This window comes from Alligator sinensis, unplaced genomic scaffold (genome assembly GCF_000455745.1).
Source record: "Alligator sinensis unplaced genomic scaffold, ASM45574v1 scaffold421_1, whole genome shotgun sequence".
NCBI classification, from domain to species: domain Eukaryota; kingdom Metazoa; phylum Chordata; order Crocodylia; family Alligatoridae; genus Alligator; species Alligator sinensis.
In genome coordinates this window covers 4,277,337-4,298,976 of record NW_005841871.1, presented here as the reverse complement: position 1 = coordinate 4,298,976, position 21,640 = coordinate 4,277,337, and the positions used below count along the sequence as shown (strand labels likewise).

Genomic DNA, 21,640 nt, shown 5'->3' with positions numbered 1-21,640 from the left:
TGCACCAGCTTATTTTTTGGGCACAGTTATATTGACGGTTTGTTCTTGTTCTGTATCAGACTAAGTCCAATAAAATATTGAGTTAATTGAATGAAACAGTGGTTGGTATTGGCACAGCTGGAGGGATCCAGAACCCATGCAGTGTTCTGTCTGTATTCAGTGGGTGGTTTGTTTTTATTTAACCACACCTCTTTTTACAGCTCCAGCTAATCTCCCATACCTACATGTGGAACAGGACTTATGATCATTAGGCATGGTGTGAAAGAAGAATTCTCTTGTATCCATCTGCTTTCAAATGGAAGATATGAAACTCTGCTTGAAGCTATGCTTTTGCTTGGTAATGGTTGCAATTCAAGGACTTGATTTAATGCGTCCTGTGGGGGTGTAAGCTTCTCTGATTTAATTGCTCATTTTCGTTTCTCAAGAGATGGTATCTTTATACTGCTGTCACTTTTCAGTATATATAGCCAAGTACACATTTTAATCTGTCAAACCCAGACCCCCCAAAGGTAGTTCAGTGCTTGACCATCACTGAAATCAATCCTATCTTAAAAAGTGGTACAGTTTAAGGGGAGGGGTGATGGGAAACCACCTGCTGAATACAAACACTACTCTCTGAATGGCTCTGGGTCCTCCAGCTGTGCCTACACCAGCTACCATTACATCTGATTAATTCAATATTATGTAGGTCCAAGTCTAAAAAAAAAAAAAAAAAAAAAAAATCAATGGGAGTTTATACACATACCTCAGGAAGATGGGATGAGAGGGGCACTTTAATTAGAGTGGCTCTGAGAGCCTAGAGCATCACATGTATCAACTTCCCCAGAGCGTCATGTGTATCAGCATCCCCGTGCTGAAAAATGGCAATGGGGGCACTTTAACTAAAACTCATTCGACGAGCTTTAGTTAACCCCATCACCATTTTTCAGCACGGGGATGCTGATGCACATGATACTGGAGTCTGCTGGAGCATGGCAATTGCCATGTTCCACCAAACTCGATTTATCAAGTCTTCTCCTATGTGCTGTAATTCCAGCGTATCGGAGCAGCCTCCATGCACATTTATATGCGCCCAATGGAAGTTTGGCACTTAAATATTTAATCAGGATTGAAATCTTTTAGGCACCATGATGGGATGATGGACTTGGGACTCTTCAGTCTGGAGAAGAGAAAGCTCAGGGGGGACTTGGTGACAGCCTACAACTTCGTAAGAGGGGTATGTCGGGACCTGAGAGAACATCTGTTCACCAGAGCTCCCCAAGGAGTAACAAGGTCTAATGGCCATAAGCTTCAGGAAGGCCGATTTAGACTGGATATAAGAAAAAAACTTCTTTATGGTGCGTGTGTCCAGGGTCTGGAACAAACTCCCCCCAGAGGTGGTGCAAGCAGCCACTCTGGACTCCTTCAAAAAACAGCTGGATTTATTGCTTGCTGGGGTCACTTAATCCCAGCTGACTTCCCACCTATGGTGGGGGGGGGCTGGACCTGATGATCTCATGAGGTCCCTACCAGCCCCTAACGTCTGTGACATCTATGTATGGGTATTAAAAAAAACAAAAGTAATTTCTTCCAATACCTTCAGACAACATTATGTTCTGTAACACCTTCCACTCAGTTTGCCCGTATGTACAAATTGGCTTGGTGTGACAAAAATGAGTGCAAGCAAGGGTTAAAGAAGAGCTTACCAGAACAGCAAGGAGAGCTGCTAAAGCAACACCAAAAAAGCACATCGCAGGGTCTCGCCCCCTTTTTCAAGAAACAGCTGGCCTGCATGTGGGGCAGGCTTGTGGGAATCAGAATGGTGACTGTGGGAGGGGGAAAGAGAGAAAGTCAATGACGCCAGGGCATTCACTGGAGCCAGCGGCTGACAAGGAGTGTGGAAACTGGCACAGAGACCCAAGCCAGGCAGCACAGAAACCTCCCTGTGGACCTAGGAATTGGGTGAGAGCTTTCTGGGCCGGAGGGGACATTCAGAGTCAGATTTGCTCCCTCAAGTCTGTTGCTAGGAGATGGTCACCTGGAGCCTAGGATTAAGGAAGTGCTGAGTGAACTGCAAGGGGAAGTCGCTCCCAACTAGGAAACAAGTTAAGGATTAACTTCTGCCTGCACTTCAAGTCTCAGCCCAATTCACCTTGTATGGGCACAAACCCTTGGTATGATATTAAGGCCTTCAAATAGGGCTTAGAGGTAACCAGTGAAGCTGATCTATTTCACACACCGGTGCGACAAGTGCAGCAGACATCTGGGTTGGAAGAATCTGACAAGACTAGGACAGGCAGAAATCATAGAGTAACTGGATTTTGAAGCTGGAGTCAAGATTGGGACAGCTCTGACAAGTAACTTATACAACAACACATTTAACATCAAGGTGGTGCAAGGCTGGGGTGTGAGGGAAGGAGGATTCCCAGAATCACTCTGAGAAGAGAGTCACTGAGTTCCAATTTCAGAGAGTGGAAGGTGGGCTGTGATGGGACTGGACACCTCTCAAGTCATTAAGATCCATATAACCGCATGACAGGCAACCTCATCAAGATTGCAGCCCGCCGCTTCCAGGATAAGGAGGCACAATGGGTTTTTTTTATTTTTTAGAACAACAGCAAAGCAGAAACATCAGCAAGGCAGGTAGGGAGTGTCCGAGCCAACAAATCTCATAATTTTACTTATTAACTTTACTTCTTTAATAGATTAGTTTGATGAGGCCCCATAGGGAATGGTGATAACCTAATTTTACCCAGAATCTTCATTAAGGGTCTATAGCAAAAAGAAAATACTACGAATTAAATTCACAGATAATAAACTGGGAGATGTTGCAAACGTTTCTGTTAAAGGAAGCTAATGGGTTCAGAAATGTGAGCAGGACATGACAGTGATTTAACCTGGAAAATGCACATTAAAGCACCGTAGATAAATAATCTAAATCATACTATATTTTCTCAAATATAAGGTGAAATTTTCTCCCAAATCAAAAGCAGGGGAAAAGCTCCAGGTCTTATATTTCCATACAAGTAAACCTCATTAAATACATTGTCTATCATTAAACCACATGTGCTCAGTAATGAAAATCAATTATGAAGTTGATTAAATGCAGCCAACACTGAGTATAACTATAAAACACAAGGCCCATGGTAGGCAAATATACTGATGGGAACCTGTGTGTATGTGTGTGTCTCTTAACAAAAAAAAAAGCACAGGAGGGAATAAGTACTGGGCCTGGAAGTACTGCAATACCAGGCTGGCACTTGGAAAGCCTGAAAAAGCTCTGACACCCTCCTCTCGTGCCAAAAATGCTGATGCAAACCTTTTTTTTTTTTGGCCCTTAAAAAAAAAAAATGGGTGGGTGTTCCTTCCACAGGGAACTGGCACTGGGCTTAGAGGTACTGCAATACCAAACCAGCATCGGGAGAATCAGAGCCATCCCTGACACCTTCCCGCTTTGTGCCAAAAATGCTACATTTGGTCTTAGCCAAAAAGGCTGAGATGCTGATGGGACCTTTTGTGCGTATGTGTTGCCCTTAAAAAAATGGGCAGGTGCTCATTCCACAGGGAACTGGCACCAGGACTGGAGGTACTGCAATATGAAGCCGGCACCAGGAAAGCCAGAACCAGCCCTGACACCTTCCCCTTGGTGCCAGGGTAGGTTAGTGCAGCCCATTGAAATAAGATGCATCATAGTGCCCACTATGCACAGTCCCCTTCAGCACTGACTCTTCCAAATCATAGTGAGCTACACTATATACATTTCAACTGCCTCTTCACTCTCACAGCTGAGCTGTGCCTTTCTTTCCCATTTCCAATGATTCCTGTTATTTTACCAGCCTTAAATGTCTGGCAAACATCACCAAATGGGGCCTTAAACAGTTCTGCCTATAAATTTTTGGAGGATTCTAGGACTTGTGACAAGTTCCAGTAATGAGTAGGGAGCTAATTAACACATGGGTCCTTTGTGCAGGGGTATCTGGATGGGTGTATCTAAAGATGCAATTAACACGACATGACTCCAGATCCATTTGAGCTGAAGAAAACTGCTCCCAGGCACAGCATCTACACATGCACTCAGGACAGTAGCAAGTTGAGGGGGCAAAGCAACCCCGAACTGGCAGGGAGCACTGGAGGTCAACCCCAGGCTCCAGGTGGTGGTGTCTGCTGGCAGAGGGACTGGCTGGGGCACAAGGTTGCTGAGAATTCAGAGCCATGTGGCTAGGCAGCAGGCAGCCCCTGCACCTTAGTACCCTCATGCCCCAGCCAGCCTCCATCACTGTCTGCATGTGCATTTCAGTGCAGCTACTTACTCTGCTGTAAGCTAGTACTGTCAGGGTCAGTACTATGTTATGGCAGAGCTAATCAGTTTACTGCACCCTAATACGGGTGCAGGTGTTGACAGTAATGCTTTACCATGGAGCGAATTAGTCTACTCCACAGAAAAATGCACATGTAGATGCACATGCATATATTGAGCCATGCTGATCCGTGGGGTCACTGTGGCTTAAAACACTGTTGACTAAGCTGGGACTCAACCCAATGAACTATATGGTACATCATGAGCCTTTTGGCTTTAGCCAAATGCAGGGGTGGGCAAACTATGGCCTGCAGGTCAGCTCCGGCCCATTAAGGGATCCTGTCTGGCTTGCGACAGGTCCCTCAGCCCTACCCAGCCCGTGGTGTGTGCACCTGTCCCACCACCCGCAGGCATACAGCAGGGCAGGGGCGCGGCTAGAGTCAGCTTTCCAGCAGTCCCCACAGCTTCGGTTCCTGGTTGCCACTGCCTGTGTTGCCATCACCAGACCTGGCCCTGCTGCCTGGACACCCCGGCCTGTCCATTCCGCACCCACCACCAGGGACATCAGATGGAGAGGGCAGGCAGGTTCTCCATGGAGACTGGCTGGGACCTCCGCAGGAAGGGCGTGCTTGGCTGGGAGCATGGGATGGGGCTACAGGTAAGCAGGAAGTGGGTCGGAGCGGGACGGGCAGGGAGCCGGAGCAGGATCGCAGGTCGATGACAGTGTGGGGCCAGGGCATAGGGCAGAGCCGCAATCTCTTCCCTGCATGTCTCTGTCCATGGAACTGGCGCCCATCTCAGGGGTGTGAGAGGAGCAGATCATGGCTTTACCCTGGGTCCTGGCCCCACATTGTCACTACCCTGAGAACCCATCCCTGCCTACCCATCCCACTCATGGACACCGTTCCCTGCCCTGTCCCATTCACCTAGCCAAGTGCATCCTGCTCACTGTGGTACTGGCCAGGCTCCATGGAGACCCCACTCGCTCCATCCAGCACCTCCGGTGGTTGGTGCAGGGTGGATGGGCCCTGAGCTGGATAAGATCAGTGCCCCACTCTCCCATGCGGGCCAGGGCAGTCCCCCCATTCTACAGCAACTCACCAAGACTCTTTAGGGCCTTCCAGCCCAAATAATTGCCCACCCCTGGACTAATAGCATGCATAGTTTATACTATAACTTGCAGCAGTTTAAAAAAAGTAAAATGCATCAATTCTGGATTAACTAAATTACTACAGGCATGTTTATTTCAAAATCTATTCTCAATTTTGTCCCTCACTTCTATAAAATACTGATAATATTGTATTTGGAAGATGATATACAATTGTGAGCACCAAAATTGTGGAGAAGGAAGAATAAAAATCTCAAAGAAACAAAAATATTCAGAAGCAGAAAGGATTATATACCATGTAAGGGTGTCGAGAGGGCTCACAATATGTATTGTGAGACCCAACAAATGCTAACATTCCACATAGCTCCATAACAAGCCTAGACTAGGTGAAGCATGATTTCTTAAAGAGCTTGGTAAACCCCCATGTAGGACCCTTTCCTTAGCCCCACCTAGTAAAATCCACTCCTGAGAAAGGCAAGGACGGTGAAGTCAAGGCAGGAAAGCTATGGAGTGTTTGTAGTAGCTGCAGAGCCCCCTCCTTGCCTTCCTTTGTCCCACCAAACCCTTTGAACCACGAAGGTGGTCTACCTTATATAACAATGTGATTATTTAAATTACTTCCATGCTGTACAAGTCCTTACATTGTATTCATCACCAGAATATAAGAAGACGTTCCCAACAGCACATAAACAGCGTGACAAACAGCTGTCACCTGTTGTTTGTTTTCACATCCTCCTGCACAGGGGAGAGGCAATGCAGCAGAGCGGTTTGTTTTGGCAGGCTTGCTTTGTTTGCTGGTTTTAAATGTAGCAATTGCTAAGGGTTTCTTAGAGAAGGCAAAAAAATGCATCTTCTATATAGAGCAGGAAGTGGCATGAGGTTTATGAAGGACTGTAGGTCCTGGGAAAGTTGGTTCTGCAATCTCAAACCAGCCCCTGACAAATTTATTTTCCCTGCTCAGACAGGTGTCACACCTTACTGTCCAAAGGAGAAAAGTCAGCTATAGTCTTCAATCCAGAGCTCAAGTTATTTTAGACATCCTAGGCATAAGATCAGGTCCTGGAGCCCCGCACCACCCCTGCCGAGCCCTGCACACCGGGACCAGGGTCTGGGGCCCCACATCATCCCTGCCCAGCCCCACGCGGTGGAATCTGGCCCCAAGCTGCTCTGCATGCCCAGTCTAGCACACAAACTATGGGAAGCCCTGCAGGCCAGATGACCTGGCAGCAGAGGCCGGATCTGGCCTACAAGCTGGGTTTGAGAGTACATACTGCGGGGAAGATGAGGTGCACTGTTTAATACTAAGTGGCATTTCTTCAGTGCTGATATCATCAGCCTGTCTCAGATCAGGCTCTCATTCATGGTACATAGCAATTTTTTTTCATGCCCATTATAGCAGCCCCAACACTTGAGGCACATATGCAATCATCCCATGGACAAACCCATTGCCCATCCCCACACCCAAAGTAGTTTAGTGTCGACAGAGAGGAGCAAGAAAGTTTCCAAGTTCTGAATATACAGTAGCCAGTCTCTCATTATTCTAGGAACTCAGGGCACTTTTACATGCGCTCTGATTAGAGCAGACTCAGTTAACCAGATTCTCCAGTGTGCTGCAGCATCTTGTATATTCAGCATCCCACATTTCACAATGGCGGCAGAGGTGCTTTAACTAAAGTGGGGAATACACAAGACACTGCAGGTGTTTTAATTAGGGCACCTCCTGAGAGCTGCTCTAATTAAAATGTCCCCGTGCCCTCCAAAAACCATCAAAATGCTGTATTTTAAATTTCCAATAATTGGAATATTTATTCCAAAATAATTGTGTATAAAAACTATGCAATTTGATACATATAATTATATCAATATAAACAATAAAATACTTCAGGTAAATTTAGCAGATTTAAATTTTTTCCATTGCTGTTTTTTGTTTTTGTTTTTTTCCCCTATCCTGGAATTTCAGGCAGATGATTCCCAAAGACTTATGGAAAATTTCCACCCTGATGTCCACAGGCATCTTTATGAAAATGAGCCCTTACCAAGTATGAAGAAAATAGAAGCTCATAAATCACAGAAGGAAATGGCACTGGAGGTAAGGTTTTATTCCTTCTGTAGGTGTCTATTTTGTCTGGTATGCACTTTTGGCCCAGTCCAGATTGGGTTCAGGCCCTCAAAATATTAATATAGCTCCCATAAAGATGCTGTAATAAGAGATTGGAAATAAATTGCAATAAATTGGAAACTCAAGTGAAAAAGGAATGTGTCAGAATCTTAGCAGTCTTTTGATACCTGGAAATATGACTTTCATTTACATTATCTGGCTGAATGATATAATTTTCAACTCAGGCAACATTTCAGTTCAAGTCAACTGGAGTCTTTCCCTGAGTAATGGCTGTCGGACTCCAGCCACTCTTCCTGTACTATCATCCTCCTGTACCTTCCAAGAAGCATATTCACATTACTTGCAAGTAAATGAATTGGGCGTGGTAAATTTGTTTATGAGCATTCACTTCAGGTGAAGGTCAGCTATGCCCAACCTCAAGCAGTAGAGAGAGATAAGGCGGTGATCTGAACAAAATATGATGCCTGTGGAACATGAGTGTATACTAAAAGGGAGCGAGTGTGTGCTATATTAGGCGTGATAATTTTAGGACTCTGTGTGCTACAGAATTCTGTTTTATTTGAGAAAGGGAAGGTGTGACAGGTCACCCTCTCCAGCGCCATCTTCCGGGTCATCCACACCTTACATGGGGTGTCCTTGAAGTCCTCTTGGACCTCTGCTGTCCCGCTCTAATCTCTCCTGCCACGTCTTGATGGAATTAGTATGTGAGCGGGAGACTGCCGATTATATTGGGTGTGTTGGGGTCTCTCCTATAAGGTTCTGACCCCTTTTTTCTCTGGATAGACCTCTCCATCCAAACCCACCAAACAGTTAGACTCCGAGGCTCTAGGTCTTCCTTCCAGTGTCTGGAGGCTCTTGGCCTCTTTTCCAGCTCCCTTCTGAGGCACAACACCCCCTGGCCCAGAGACACACGTGCCGGCCCCACAGTCAAAGGGATCACAAGTTCAAAATCCGGGCGCGACTCCACCCGTCCAAACAACAGAAAAAATACACACTTGCACCCCCCCAGGTGCTCCAGACCTCTCTGGCCTTTTTAAGGTCATCCCAAAAGCTGCACCCTCACTGGCACCGGGGTCCAGGCCCCCAAAAGCTGCGCCCTCACTGGCACCAGGGATCCCACTCCAGAGTGGATCCCTACAATGAGGCCTCCTCCAACCCCTAATAGCCTCACCCAAACCACCGGTATTAAACGACAACACAAATGCAAGCCCCTTGGCTATAACATAAAAACTTAAGCCGCCCGGCTCTAACCCCGCTCAAGCCTACCGGGGGTACGTGATCCCGCAGCAGTGTTAGACGCTGCTCCTGCATTCAGGCTGCTCCTCCCATCCATGAGAGAGCTCCTTCCTCCTTAGCTGCTGGCAGGGAACTGCCCCCTTGGCCTCAGTTCTGGTGTTTAAGTGGGAGTCAGGCCATCCCCTTCCGGTCAGCTGACCGCCAGCAGGTGGGGGACACTGGCTCCCTCTGGTCGTCCTGGCAACCGGCACCTGAGCAGCTATTCTGGCTTTCCCAGTAGCAGGCACCTTAGTGCCCTGCTACAGAAGGTGAAAGGGAGGGGTGTTCATTATGTGTATGTAGCAGTTTTCAGAGTATGGTTTAGGTGTGGCAGCCTTTGCTGTTTCTATTTGTCCATTTACCATGTTGGACCAGCAGTCTGTAGTAGCAAAGAGCTTAACAGTAGAGGGTCATCAGCCTAGACGCTCTACCATTTAAGTGTCATCACACTGAACTGTAGGCTGGCTTTTATCACTTATAGGTCTTGGTCAGGGAGTCTGAGGACAGTGACAGTTGGAAGGACATCAAAGGACAGGAGCCAGTCTTTCACCAGTTCAAAATGAGAGAGCACTAGTAGCTTGATGAGGCAGAAGCCTGCCTTTGTCAACACAGACTCCCTTGGCCTCTAGGGGAGGGGTAAGCTAAAGGAAGAAATGTGTTCTCACTGGGGTCACCTGACCCCAGTTGTCTTTCCTGTCTAGTGCAAGGGAGCTGGACCCCATGATCCTGCAAGGTCCCTTCCAGCCCCTAACAATCTATAAATCATTCAGGATGTGCGTTGTTTTCTAAGTGACCCATATGCTCTTATCCTTTATCTGTCAACTAAAGATTCACAGTATTCAGAAGCCTTGTGCTAGGCATGTGTGTGTGTATACACACGTGACGCTTGTTGCGCGCCCCTGACAAGTTAGACTGTATCTCAGAGTGGTCATTTAAACTGGAGTTCTGGGTGAAGGTGTGTTTAGGCTGCAGGAAAGCCTGAAATGTCCACACTAAACCTGAAGCAATACATTTGGTCTGTGGGTCCAGATCTTGGGACTGGATGCTAGACTATGCACCCCAAATATTCACCTAGAGACCCCACAACAGGGACAAATGTCTGGATTTTGTTCAGGTTCTTGAAGACTTCACCAGCCTATTAGAGTGGACTCTAATACAGCAATCTGATACGTGTCCAAACAAAGGAACCATTACCAAATTTTTGGCAGGACAGTATCTGGAAGATGGGAAATCAGAAAGCTAAATTGAGTATGAATAAAACAAAGAGAAACTCAGCTTAGTGGATGGAGAGAGACAGGGTAATGCTAAACATGTCAAAGGATAGCTGTGGGTCCAGTGACCTCTTTTATGGGGAGCAGTATCTTCAAGCATGTGACAGCTGTTGAGACAGGGAGGAGTCAAGTGAGATAAGATACTAAGGTACCAGCATTGTTGGCAAGGAATGAACAGCTCTCAGAGTCCAACGAACTCCCTCAGAAGGCAACTTTAAACAAGGAAGAAAATAATTCACTCCTAATCAAGACTTCAGAGTGTTTGGCTCTTTATTTTCAGGGGTCAAGCTAAGTCTTCTCTTTCCCTTTTCTTGTGTTTTCTCCCTCACGGGCTGCTTCTCAAGCATTAATGCAGCTCCATGAGGAAGGGAGAGACAGACCAGGATGTATTGCCTAGCAGCTAACAGACTGTTCTGACCATTTTCAGTACTAGGCAGACTGGTGTAGGGCTTCTGTGAACAAAAGGAGCTGGTATATTGCTTACTCTGGTCCAGTAGCCAGGAGTTGGCCTACAGTCACAAAGCCCATAAAATACTTGAGAAGCAATCTTATTTTGATATTCTCAGTTCACTGCCTTTCATTTAAAACAGAATTGACTGCTATTGATGCAGTAAAAGGAGTCATGAATGCAGTTTGCTTACAGACTACTCATTCTATCTATAAAGAATAAATTATCAACATCTGCAGCACGTCAGTTGTATTTAACCAGCACAGACCTTGCTTGCAAACGGTAGTAGTTATAAGAAATACAGCACTTGAAATCTACTGTAAAGTCCCGATAGCCAATGAATTCTCATATCTAAGAATAATGACAAACTAAAAAGCATTGGTCAAAGATTCTTAGTCATGAACAAATATATCAGTAGCAATGATTAGATTCTATTTGGGGAGTGTTCCCTTTGCAGACACTTCTTTATTTGCATAAATTTATGCATAACAGCATCCCCATGACATTTCAGAATCTAGTCCTCAATCACCACAGTAATTTCTATAGTATGATCATGTTTCAAATCTGTGAGATTTTCTCAGCATGTTTAGCACACTGCCTTGTTTTAAAGGGGATTTTCCTACCCCTTTCTCAAACCAAATCTGTTCCAATTGCCGTTGGTAAAAGCAAACCTGCTAGTAAAGCACTGATTCACAAACCAGCATAGTTGAAAAATGCTCTTGGATAAGTTATAGAACTTCAGAACTTGAGTATCTGGGCTCTTCTCCATTATAATATAATACCTATCACCAGGAGTAATGGCATATAAATCAATAGGACTAGTCATAAGCCAGTGTATCACTGTCTTGCTCTCAGTCTTACATTTATTAGTGAGGCCCAAAATAACCTCCGGATGTCAATGCAATTGACATGAAAAAGGTGCAATAATAAAGAATGATAATGAGTGATCCATTTTGTTTTTCCTCTTCTCATTTTAGTGTTTATTTTTAAGTCCATTAATGCTTTGATATTTCCTAGAAAAATCCTTGAACTGGAAACCACAATAATTTCAAGGTAACAGATTGTTCTAGTAGTAATGAAATAAACATAACAGGTAAAATAAACAAACAGCTCCTAAAACATTTTTTTTTAATTTCACTGTTGCTTATAGCTCACCTTTCCAATGAGCCCCTGCAGTCCACCAAAAATACGATGGATTACCCACTGCTTCCACACATAAGGAAGCAGTAAACAGAACATGAACAGATACTTAGCCTAGCTGTGATTTTCTAGGAACAGAAAGCATTATCTGTATGATGGATTTAGGAACATACATGGGGGGGGCAAGGGGGGGTTCAATTCTTATTTTAATAATTAAACAAAGCAGGTAATTTTTCAAGCTGTTGCTTTTTATTTAAATTGAAAAGTAGAGTTAGGTGCAATACCTACCTAGCCTATCCTGAGACATTCCATGAGCAATATTTATTACTGAAGTAATTTTAGACTCCAGTAGACAACTGGATCTTTCTTTTTGCTGCCAATAAAAAAGGAAAATAAGTTGTGAAAGCTATCTTTTGTCCATTATAACTTGCAAGAATGAAATAATTTTGGCTGCCTATACACATGCTCTGAGGGGAGGAGGGTCATTATAGTGGCTCTCCAGGAATTACTTTAATTAAAATGTGTCACCATCACATGTATTAAGCCCCCATGGGTTTAAAAATGGCAGTGGGATGCCGTATTTGAACCTCATTCAACAAGGCGCCCCAGTGGCCATTTTAAACCTACAGGGGCTTATACATGTGATCGTGAGGCCATACTGGAGCATTCCAATGCAAATGCAGACCACCACACGTATAGGCAGCCTTCTTGAGCACTAGCAATGTACTTTTAGATTAGCAATTAGAAAAACCTACCATGGTTTTCTGTCTTCTGTGGATGTCATACTCTGGCCTGAATTATGAGAAGACTTCATGCCAGACTATAAATCCAAGGACAGCCAGTGATCAATTCCTGAGCTGGGCAAACAAAAGGAGGGTGTGGTACTTCTGCTAAACCTCTAACAGCTCTACTGTCCTTATTAAAGCTTACATTAGTTTCTCTTCTCTTTCCAAACAGGGAAGTGAGTCACCTTTGACTAGTAACATCACAGCATTTGCATTAAAGGCAAAAGTCATCTATCCAATCAATCAAAAATTCAGGGTAAGAATTTAGATGGTTTATGAAAAATCAGTGACAGTATCTTTATGCCAAAGATATTTGGCATAAAGTCGGGGAAAAATATTAAGCCTTTTAGGGCAACTTTTTGTTTGCTTATAGAGGTGTCAGCTACCCTCAACTCCATCCAAATCCCCAGTGATTCACAGCATTTACAAGTCAATGAAAGATTTTCTATTGACTATGATTATGGCCTGGTTTAAATCACAGGCCCAGCTCGCTAATATAGTGGCCCAGTCATGGCATGGGCCACCATTTTTGCACCCAGATCATGGTGTGTGTCCCCCCCCCTCTAGTTCTCCTTGTTGCTTCAGTTTGCTGATGGCTGCTGCAGGCTGGGGAAAGCATTTCTCAGCCAGCAGCAACAGCCTAGTAGCCCAGGGGAGGGGGGAAGGGGTTGCAAGAGGGACAGAGGGATGAGAGAGCTTGGGGATGGGGAGGGAAGGGGCTGTTTGATCCTCTGGGTGGGAAGGGCTTGGGAGTGCCTGGGGGCTGCCTTAGCAGATGGCCCTGGCCCCAGGTAGGGGAGGGGCTGTTAACTCCTCTGCATGCATGTTCTCTCCCCCAACCTCCAGCGCCCAATTTTTGCCACCCAGAGGAGCAAAGATCCCCATCTCTACCCAGTTCCAGGGCCGTCAGCCAAGGCAGCCCCAACCCCTTGCACCCCAGTTTGCCCACCCAGAGAACAAAACAGCCCCTCCCCATCTCCAGGCTCTCTTTTCCCCCTGTCTCTGTTGCAACCCCTTCCCCAGGGTGCTAAGCTTTTGCTGCTGTCTGGGGAATGCTTTCCCCTGCCTGCAGCAGCCATCTTGTTGCAACGAAATGCCATGATATGGCCACTGGTTGGGCATTCCACTGCAAATCACATTTTTCATTAAAAATGTCACTTAATTTTGTGATTTTCATGGCAGATGCAAAATTGTGAGGGGGGCTGGCCCTTAATAAGGAAACCAATTCATTAAAGAGAATAAATTAATTATTTATGGTGGATACAATATTTTCCAGGCGAAAGATGTAAGAAAGTTGATCAGAGTAACAGACCACAAGTTCTGTAAAGTTTTGTCATCTATAGTATTGCACAAAAGGCTAATGCATCCAACGCAAATGTATTAGCTGCTCATCATCATAATGCTGCACTGTATTAATTAAACCTGTATATATACTTTTTTAATTCTAGCCACTGGCAGATGGATCATCCAATCCATCTTTGCATGAAAATCCAAAGCAGGCTGTTCTGCCTAATCAGGTAATGGAAACTTCCACTTCAAGCAGCCTTGGATCCCTCAGTCAGGGAGACAAAGAGGACTGTAGCTCATCTACAACAATACATTCTGCAACTAGTGATGACAGATTTCAGGCTCGAACCTTCCTAAAGGTGACCTGCTTCCCTGAAGTCCTGACTTGTGAGAGGTAAAGGGCAAAAAACAAACAAACAACCCTTTTATTCAAGCTTGGTCATTTGCTAACTCATGATGTTTGCTTGCACTTATTTTTTTTCCAAACAACTGCTAAAAGACTGACACAAATGAAGTCGTGATTCTTAAATCCATTTGTTAAATGCAGGAACTCTGTATATATAAATCTAAATTAGGGGCTGCTGTCCCTAGAAAAACGTGTTTTTAGAAACCAAGGAGATTGCATGCTATTGTGACTTGCAAATCGGTTTATGATAGAGTTCTTGGAAACAGCATAGATGCAACAATAGCCTTCTATAACAGCACTGTGATAAGAGTCCCCTTTTTACCTGTATCGTGTTAATGCTACAGCATTACATTTGAAAAGGTTGTTGATCACTCGCAGTCCAATTCTGCAGAATTCTAAACCCCTTCAGTTTCCACTGGAATCATTAGGGGTGGTTAAGTCCTTCAGTGGATCAGACTCATAAGCCCCATTTTTTTAAGAACCCTAAAATAATCCTTGTTGGAAAAGATTATGTTTGTTCTTGTTGTATATGTTACTGACTATGCTAATGGAAAGAATGTGCTTGTCTCCATTAGTTTTTAAAAACACTGATACAAAGCTATCCATAAAACAACAACTGGGGACAAGAAACAAAATACTGCAAAGTCTTAGGCCATGTGTAGATGAAACGAGGGGCATGTGCATGACAATTAAAAGTGGGCTAAATGCTTTTGCACTGCTTAATGGTATTGGTGTTTGCATGCCTCAGCGGCATATTGCGCATTAATTCCAGCCGCTATAGGAAATTTGGCAGCATAATGCGCCTTAAATGATTTGGGGCACAGCAAATCCTCTGAGGAGTTTTAGTTTGCTGTCCCTACATCCACAGAGCGAAGCACTGGGCTCCGCGCAGCTCTGCTCAAAGCCCTGCAGGCAGCCTGGCTCCGCCCAAGAAAAGCGGCAAGCCTGATCTTCCCCCTCCCTCCCTCTGGAGCTTCCCTGCTTACCTGAGCTGTGCGGGGGCCTGGTGCTTCTCTCCATGGCTGCAGTGCCCCTGGGACCACCTGAGCCAGGAGCCTGTGAGCAGCTGCCACAGGTGGGGGGGGGCGCTGCTGCTGCAGAGGGAAGCACCAGTTCCCTCCCCCCCACAGCCCAGGGACCACTCTGCCCACTGGCAGCTCACCCTCCCCTCCCCAGCACTGGAGAGGCACAGCAGGATGTGTGCATGGCATGGGAGGTTTAAGTCGGCCCTACCTTGAAGGGGTGTTTGTAAAAATGCACTGCTTCAGTTTAGGGGCCCCTTTTCCACTACACACTCCTTTAATTGCTCCTACTTTCATCACACAGTACCACCCAGACTTTTAATCCTGGGATACAAGAACTCTTCTACATATTGAAGAACATTCTCCAATGGCCTTTTTATTTAGGATTTGATCCAGCCATAGTTGTTGAGCAATATCTTATTCCATGGATAGTTAGTTCCCTTGAAACTAAACAGTGAGTGTCCTTAATAATAATAAATACTTAGTGGCAGGTTCTGCAACCTTTATTCACACTCACTGCCTCACTCAATAACCTAAAGAGGCTCTTAGCTGTAATTTTCCTTCTGCCACTGAGTTAGCATGTAGTTTGAGGCAGTATATGTACATTTACTTCTGGTTCCTAATTAGCAAAATAGGAAGATGATACGTCACTGCGTTCTCCATAGGTTAAATAATGTTAGTGCAGTGCAACTGGTGATGAAAAATACTTAATGAAATGCTAATTGTTGTTGTTTTTCCTTTTTTGAAATAAAGCTCTCTTTGCTTTATTCTAACCATTTCTCCATATAGCTCTCTCTCTCTGCCCTTCTGTGTTGTTTAAGCATTAATCACACTTTATTTCTCACTGTGCAAAATTTTGGGATACTTTGTATGAAAAACATAATATAAAATAAAACGATGGAACTATTATCCCAGGGAAATTGTTTTTCTGAAAATTTGGCACTTAAAAAAAGAGACTATTTTACAAGAGGGTAAGGTAACCATTTTCTGTTTGCTCCATTTTTACAATGGCGCTTTAGTACAGCATAAATAGATTGTTACTAATTATTTTTTTACCTTTATCTTATTACAGTTTTGATGTTAAGCTGTGCCTGTATAGCCTTCTTTTGAAAGATCTGCTGTTTCTTGATGTAGAACTAAGAATGGAAAAATATATGGTAGGTACGAATTTCTTGTTCGTAGCCATTTCATCCGAGTAAGATATGGGAATTCCTTTAGAGAGTTTAGAGAATAATTTATATAATTCACTCTTCTGGCTATCAGACTCCATTGAGGAAAACATAGTTAAAAGCATTATATTTTTAATTACACTATATTATATTTTTCTATGTGTTATGGATATGCATAGGCTCCATAGAGAAGTAACTGAGTAAAATTTAACAGCCTGTGTTATATAGGTGGTCAGAATAATCTAACAATCCGTCCTGGTCTTAAACTCTATGAATGAAATAAATCGTATAGTGAAGCATAGAGGAGGAAATAAGTTGTCCTTGTTTATTGGCTTTAACGTATTATAATGCCCAGGACTCTGTATTCTGTGTGTGACAGATGATGACTCTAGCCTTCCTACTGAACCACTGTGTTCAGTGTATGGCCCCGATTCAGCAAGACGTAATAGAGAAAGTCCATCCAGGGAGAACTGAGATACTATCTACCTCCTGAGTAACCACAAGAGAGGGGAGCTGCCTCAGCTGAACGATGGTGGGCACAGGGGTATGAAATCCAGCCTCCAAAAGCAAAGGGAAGATTGCCCTTCAAAGCACTGGCCAGCCCAACTGAGCTGGGGCTATTTTCCAAAGTAATCTGCCACTGGTGTTATTAATTACAAACGGTTACTTAATCCTCTCAGTCTCTGTTCTCTAGTCTGCTCCTGGATTACCACTGTACTCAGCACCCCTCTTTCAGAGCAGAATATAAAGTTACTCTGTGTAGAACTGCAGGGTATTTTCTTCCTAACCTCCATTACCAAGGAGCATTTTTTCATAAGTTGGAGAGCACAGTCATTGTACTTTAAAAAAAAATTCTCTAAGCTATATTTTTCTTCAATGAATAGAAAAATGGGTGCTGACCCCAATTAAAAAGGAGGGAGGAGAAAAGATGAAAGAGAGAAAAAGCAGCTTCTAGCAAGGAGAGAAGGACAAGTAGGAAAAAAGTAGACTATAATCAAAACAAAAGGCTAGCAGAATTTTGCAAGAAGTGAAGAATTGCACATAGGATATAAGTATCGTGCAGTAACCATTGTTACCATTTAATTCAGGTAATCTTAAACTGAGGATGCTGTTTTTTCTATCTCTGTATAGATATACACACCATCAGAGTTTAGCAATTTGTTAAACTAAGAGTATTTAACCAATAGATAGGTTTTTCCATACAGACACTTGGGAAGGGGAGGAAACAGCCCCCAGGAAATGGATTTCATGCATCTGGGCAACTAATCTTGAGGGGCTTAAGAGGGAGAAGAAAAAAAAATTGTTGGGATCTGTATCTAAGGTCTTTACTGTGGCTGAATATAGAAACAAGCATTTGATCTCAAGGTCAGTCAATCATCAACTTGTGAATGGAAGTGAGGTTAAAACACCGGGTCTCACTGCCACAGACATCTTAAAAGAGCACCACTTGTTTGCTTCTGTTCTGCAAAAAAACCAAAACATTTGAGTCATAAAAATACAGTGTTATATAGATATATACACCATCAGAATTTAGCAATTTGTTAAACCAAGAGCTAAGTTTTTCCATACAGACACTTGGGAAGGGGAGGAACTAGCTCCTGGCATCAATTTTTTGCTTTAAGAATCAGTGTTTCCCAGAGCCAGATCTTAAAGAAGGAAACAACATTATTGCCATCTTTAATGGCTTACCATTTTCTGGTATGTTTCAGCAGAAAAACACCCCCCCAATCTCTCTCTCTATTCTGCTGTCCCCATGACACAATACACATCTTCTTTAAGGGTGCATGGTATGTAAGAAAAGATGATATGTATTGTACAGCCATCACAGATCTCCAGAGCTTGGCATGGGCACTCTTTGGTTACGGATTTTACATGTATGTATATTTGAGCAACCTCAGATGAGCTGCCAAAGCTAAAGGCATTCTACTGCAGGATTTATGAGAACATTGCAGCTTAAGTATACATTTAGTTTTAAAAAAAATGAGCATACCCTTGTGCGAGAGTCCTCCCCCAGACACACACCCACGGTGTATAAAGGCTTATGTTTGTTAGTCATTCTGATATTCACCAGTGAAGGTCAATTTATACAGTTTATTTTTGTACAGTTTAGAAGTTGTCAGCTTACTTTGGGTAGATCTATCTACACTGCTTCTGTGGTGCTCCAGAAGCACAGCTGAAAAGCATACACCAGGCATCAGTTCCCACTGAGCATGCCCCTACCCCAGAAGCCACCTTTTATATCCCTTCCTGTAACTCATTTTGACCTCTAGCCTTTTTAAATGACACATTAACTCCGGAGGGAACAATCCAGGTTGCACAGACAACCTAACTCTGACGACAGTCTAAACTTTGATATTTGAGAGCTTGATTTTGCCATTGTAATGTTCTCTTTTAATGTGTTTATAATATCACCAAGTTCTGCATCTGTCCATTCTAAAGTTATAGAGTATCAATCGGATTGTCCTTGCTTTCAAAATGAGCTTATTGCATACTTGAAAGCTGGAGTGGGCAACTTGCTTATGGTGGTTTTACTACCTCATTTCTTGGATTGGCGTGCATGGAGCAGGTGGGTGGGACAAGTTCTCAGTGGTGCTTTTGGGAGTGCTATGAAGATTTTTAGACCTTACACACATACAAATCTCTTAGGCTTTGTAGTAGTAGCAATAGTAGGTGTCTTTCTGGCTTGTGAGACAATAGAAGTCTGCCAAATGAGACATCAGCGTGCTGAATGTAATCCTTGTTTGAAAGATAAAGTGAAGCTGGAGTGACCTCTCCAGGGCACAAAAGCCTGGGAGTGCATATGGAGACAATGAGCTGGCTTTGTAGTTACCATAGTAAATAATGGAAAACGTTATCCAAGGTAAAATTGAAGAGTTTGAGCATGATTACTGAAAATACTTTCATTTATTACTTGCCCTCATGTGTACCCTTAATTTAAAAAAGAATTACCATAGCAATGTTTATTAAATTGCCATTGACTACTGATTCTCCCTCTTATACAGATGATTATTCAGGTCCTCAGAGTATACCTCACAGAATTTTATCTTAAAAAGAAGATTAATGAAGAGTTATATCAGAAGATCCTTCTGGAGCAAGAAACTGTAAGTGATCCCATTATTACATATTTCAAACAGCAGAAAATAAAAGCGTATTCAAGCACTTAATGCCATTCTAGCCGTGCTATACCAGCATCCTTTTATCTGACAGTTTCATTTTTAGTGTGTTTCAATTTTTTCTCTTGGAGGGCGAGTGGGAGACAGGGGGTTCAGGAGCAGAGGAAAATGTTTGACAGTTTCCTTTGTCCACAGTAACTTATTACTGAATGTTGTTTCAGTCAGACAATAGCAAATCGATACATTGCTGCCCCTAGTGTGTTAGGAAGAAAGACTTTTTCACAGTTTAGACTTGTCAGGACCTCATCTATCCCACTCAAGAGAGTTAATGAACTCTAATTGAAAATTCTGTATCTTGATCCTCCTATCATTGTTGATAACATTGTAGAAGGTGCAGTACCAGAAAAAGGTTGTAGGTTCTTTTAAAAATCAAGAAAATACATCAATTTCTTTTTCATTCTACAAATTCCATTTCTGTTTTAGAGTGCCTGTAGATGTGCAGGGATGCTTCTCTGATGCATTGTAATTACAGAGCGTCGGAGCAGACTCAATTAATCAAGTCTGCTGGAGTATGCTCCAGCAGCGTCTGCATCTCATGTATTCAGTGTCCTCACATTTCAAAATGGCAGCAAGGGCACTTTAACTAAAGTTTGTTGAACGAGCTTTAGTTAAAGTGCCCTGTAGCAGGGCACTATGGTGCCTGCTACTGAGAAAGCTGGAAAGACTCCTCAGGTGCCGGTTGCTGAGGCATCTAGAGGGAGCTAATGATCTGCACCTGCTTGGCCAGCTGACAAGAAGGGGCAGGGCCTGGCTCCTATATAAACCACAGGCAGGAGGCCAGGCGGCAGTTCTCTGCCAGCAGCCAGAGAGGAAGGAGCTCCCCGAGCAGTAATGAGAGACAGCCCAAGCTGGGCAAAGGAAGATGGCTATAAGCCAGGCAGCTTTAAGTTATGTTATAGCCTAGGGGCTTGTGTTTTGTTATGTTGTTTATAACCGGAGGTTTGGGTGAGGCTATCAGGGGATGGAGGAGGCCTCATAGGGGACTCACACTAGTGTGGGGACCCCAGCGCCGGTGAGAGCGCAGTATTCAGGGTGTATAGACCCCAGCCCCAGAGAGGGGCAGCTGAGAAGCCCCAGAGAAGGGGGCATTGTGGAGAAGCCCCAGTGTGGGCGTGGTGAGCCCCGGAGGAGGGGGCAGCAGTGTGGTGAGCCCCAGAGAAGGGGGGCAGCATTACTGAGGAGCCCCGAGAGAGGACGACAGGGTAGAAGAGCCCCGAGAGAGGGCGGCATGGTAGAAGAGCCCCGAGAGAGGGCGGCTTTACAGAGAAGGCCCGAGAGAAGGGCGGCACTACAGAGAAGGCCCGAGAGAAAGGCGGCACTACAGAGAAGGCCCGAGAGAAGGGCGGCAGTACAGAGAAGGTCCTGAGAGAGGGCGTGGAAGGAGGGAGACAGAGAGAGACTGAACAACGTCTATTCCATCTGCGAGGCTTGGGGCGTGGTATTGGGGTGGTAGGAGTCACGCATAGCCCATGAGGCTTAGGGATGGGGTCAGAACCTTATAGGAGAGATCCCCAACATATACAATAGGATCGGTAGTCTCCCGCTCACATACTAATAACATCAAGACGTGGCAGGCGAGATTAGAGCAGGACAGCAGAGGTCCAAGAGGGCTCCAAGGGTGCCCCGCGTAAGGCACAGATGATCCGGAAGATGGCGCTGGGGAGGGTGACCTGTCACACGCCCCTGCTGCCATTTTGAAAAGTGGGACGCTGAATAAATGAGACACTGCAGGCACTTCAATCAGAGTGGCTCTCAGAGTCATTCCAATTAAAGCACCCCCACCTCCGGAGCACGTGTAAAGACACCCTTGTAGTCTACATGCATTGCAAAAGGTGACTCTTGGTCACAAGTTGGGATCATGTTGTTAACAAAAGTGAAAAATAGTGCTACAACATGAAAAAATTCCTAGAAATTACCGCCCATCTTACATTTTTTTGTAATTAAGTAGTCTTTAAAGTAAAATCCATTATGCTACATCAGCTTATTTTGATCGTGCAGTCTCACAATTAGTGAATTTAACACTAGAAGCCTCAATAATATTATCTGACAACCTCTCTCTCAGGGGATATTTTTCTTCTGAAAGAACATTTTGCTGCCTTTTAACCTTAAGTCAGTGTTGATCATATTTACCAAATGAAAGAGATTCAATAAATAAATCCTT

General features: G+C 44.2%; 1 protein-coding gene across 5 annotated transcripts in view; it reads left to right on the top strand.

Annotated features, from left to right (window-relative positions):
- The first annotated feature begins 202 nt into the window (after nucleotides 1-202).
- The window catches only part of EVC (EvC ciliary complex subunit 1), a 115,430-nt gene continuing 93,992 nt past the window's right edge, over nucleotides 203-21,640 (top strand). The window contains exons 1-7 of one of the 5 annotated variants that reach the window (XM_025195376.1): nucleotides 206-337; nucleotides 1,123-1,216; nucleotides 7,345-7,473; nucleotides 12,595-12,678; nucleotides 13,871-14,103; nucleotides 16,210-16,294; nucleotides 19,309-19,407. In XM_025195376.1, coding sequence (XP_025051161.1) covers nucleotides 1,136-1,216; nucleotides 7,345-7,473; nucleotides 12,595-12,678; nucleotides 13,871-14,103; nucleotides 16,210-16,294; nucleotides 19,309-19,407 — 711 coding nt within the window. In that variant the 5' untranslated portion in view covers nucleotides 206-337; nucleotides 1,123-1,135. Of the gene's footprint in view, nucleotides 338-1,122; nucleotides 1,217-1,318; nucleotides 1,338-7,344; nucleotides 7,474-12,594; nucleotides 12,679-13,870; nucleotides 14,104-16,209; nucleotides 16,295-19,308; nucleotides 19,408-21,640 lie in introns of those variants that run through there. The other 4 variants (XM_025195364.1, XM_006017027.2, XM_025195390.1 and 1 more) reach the window with 4 other exon arrangements.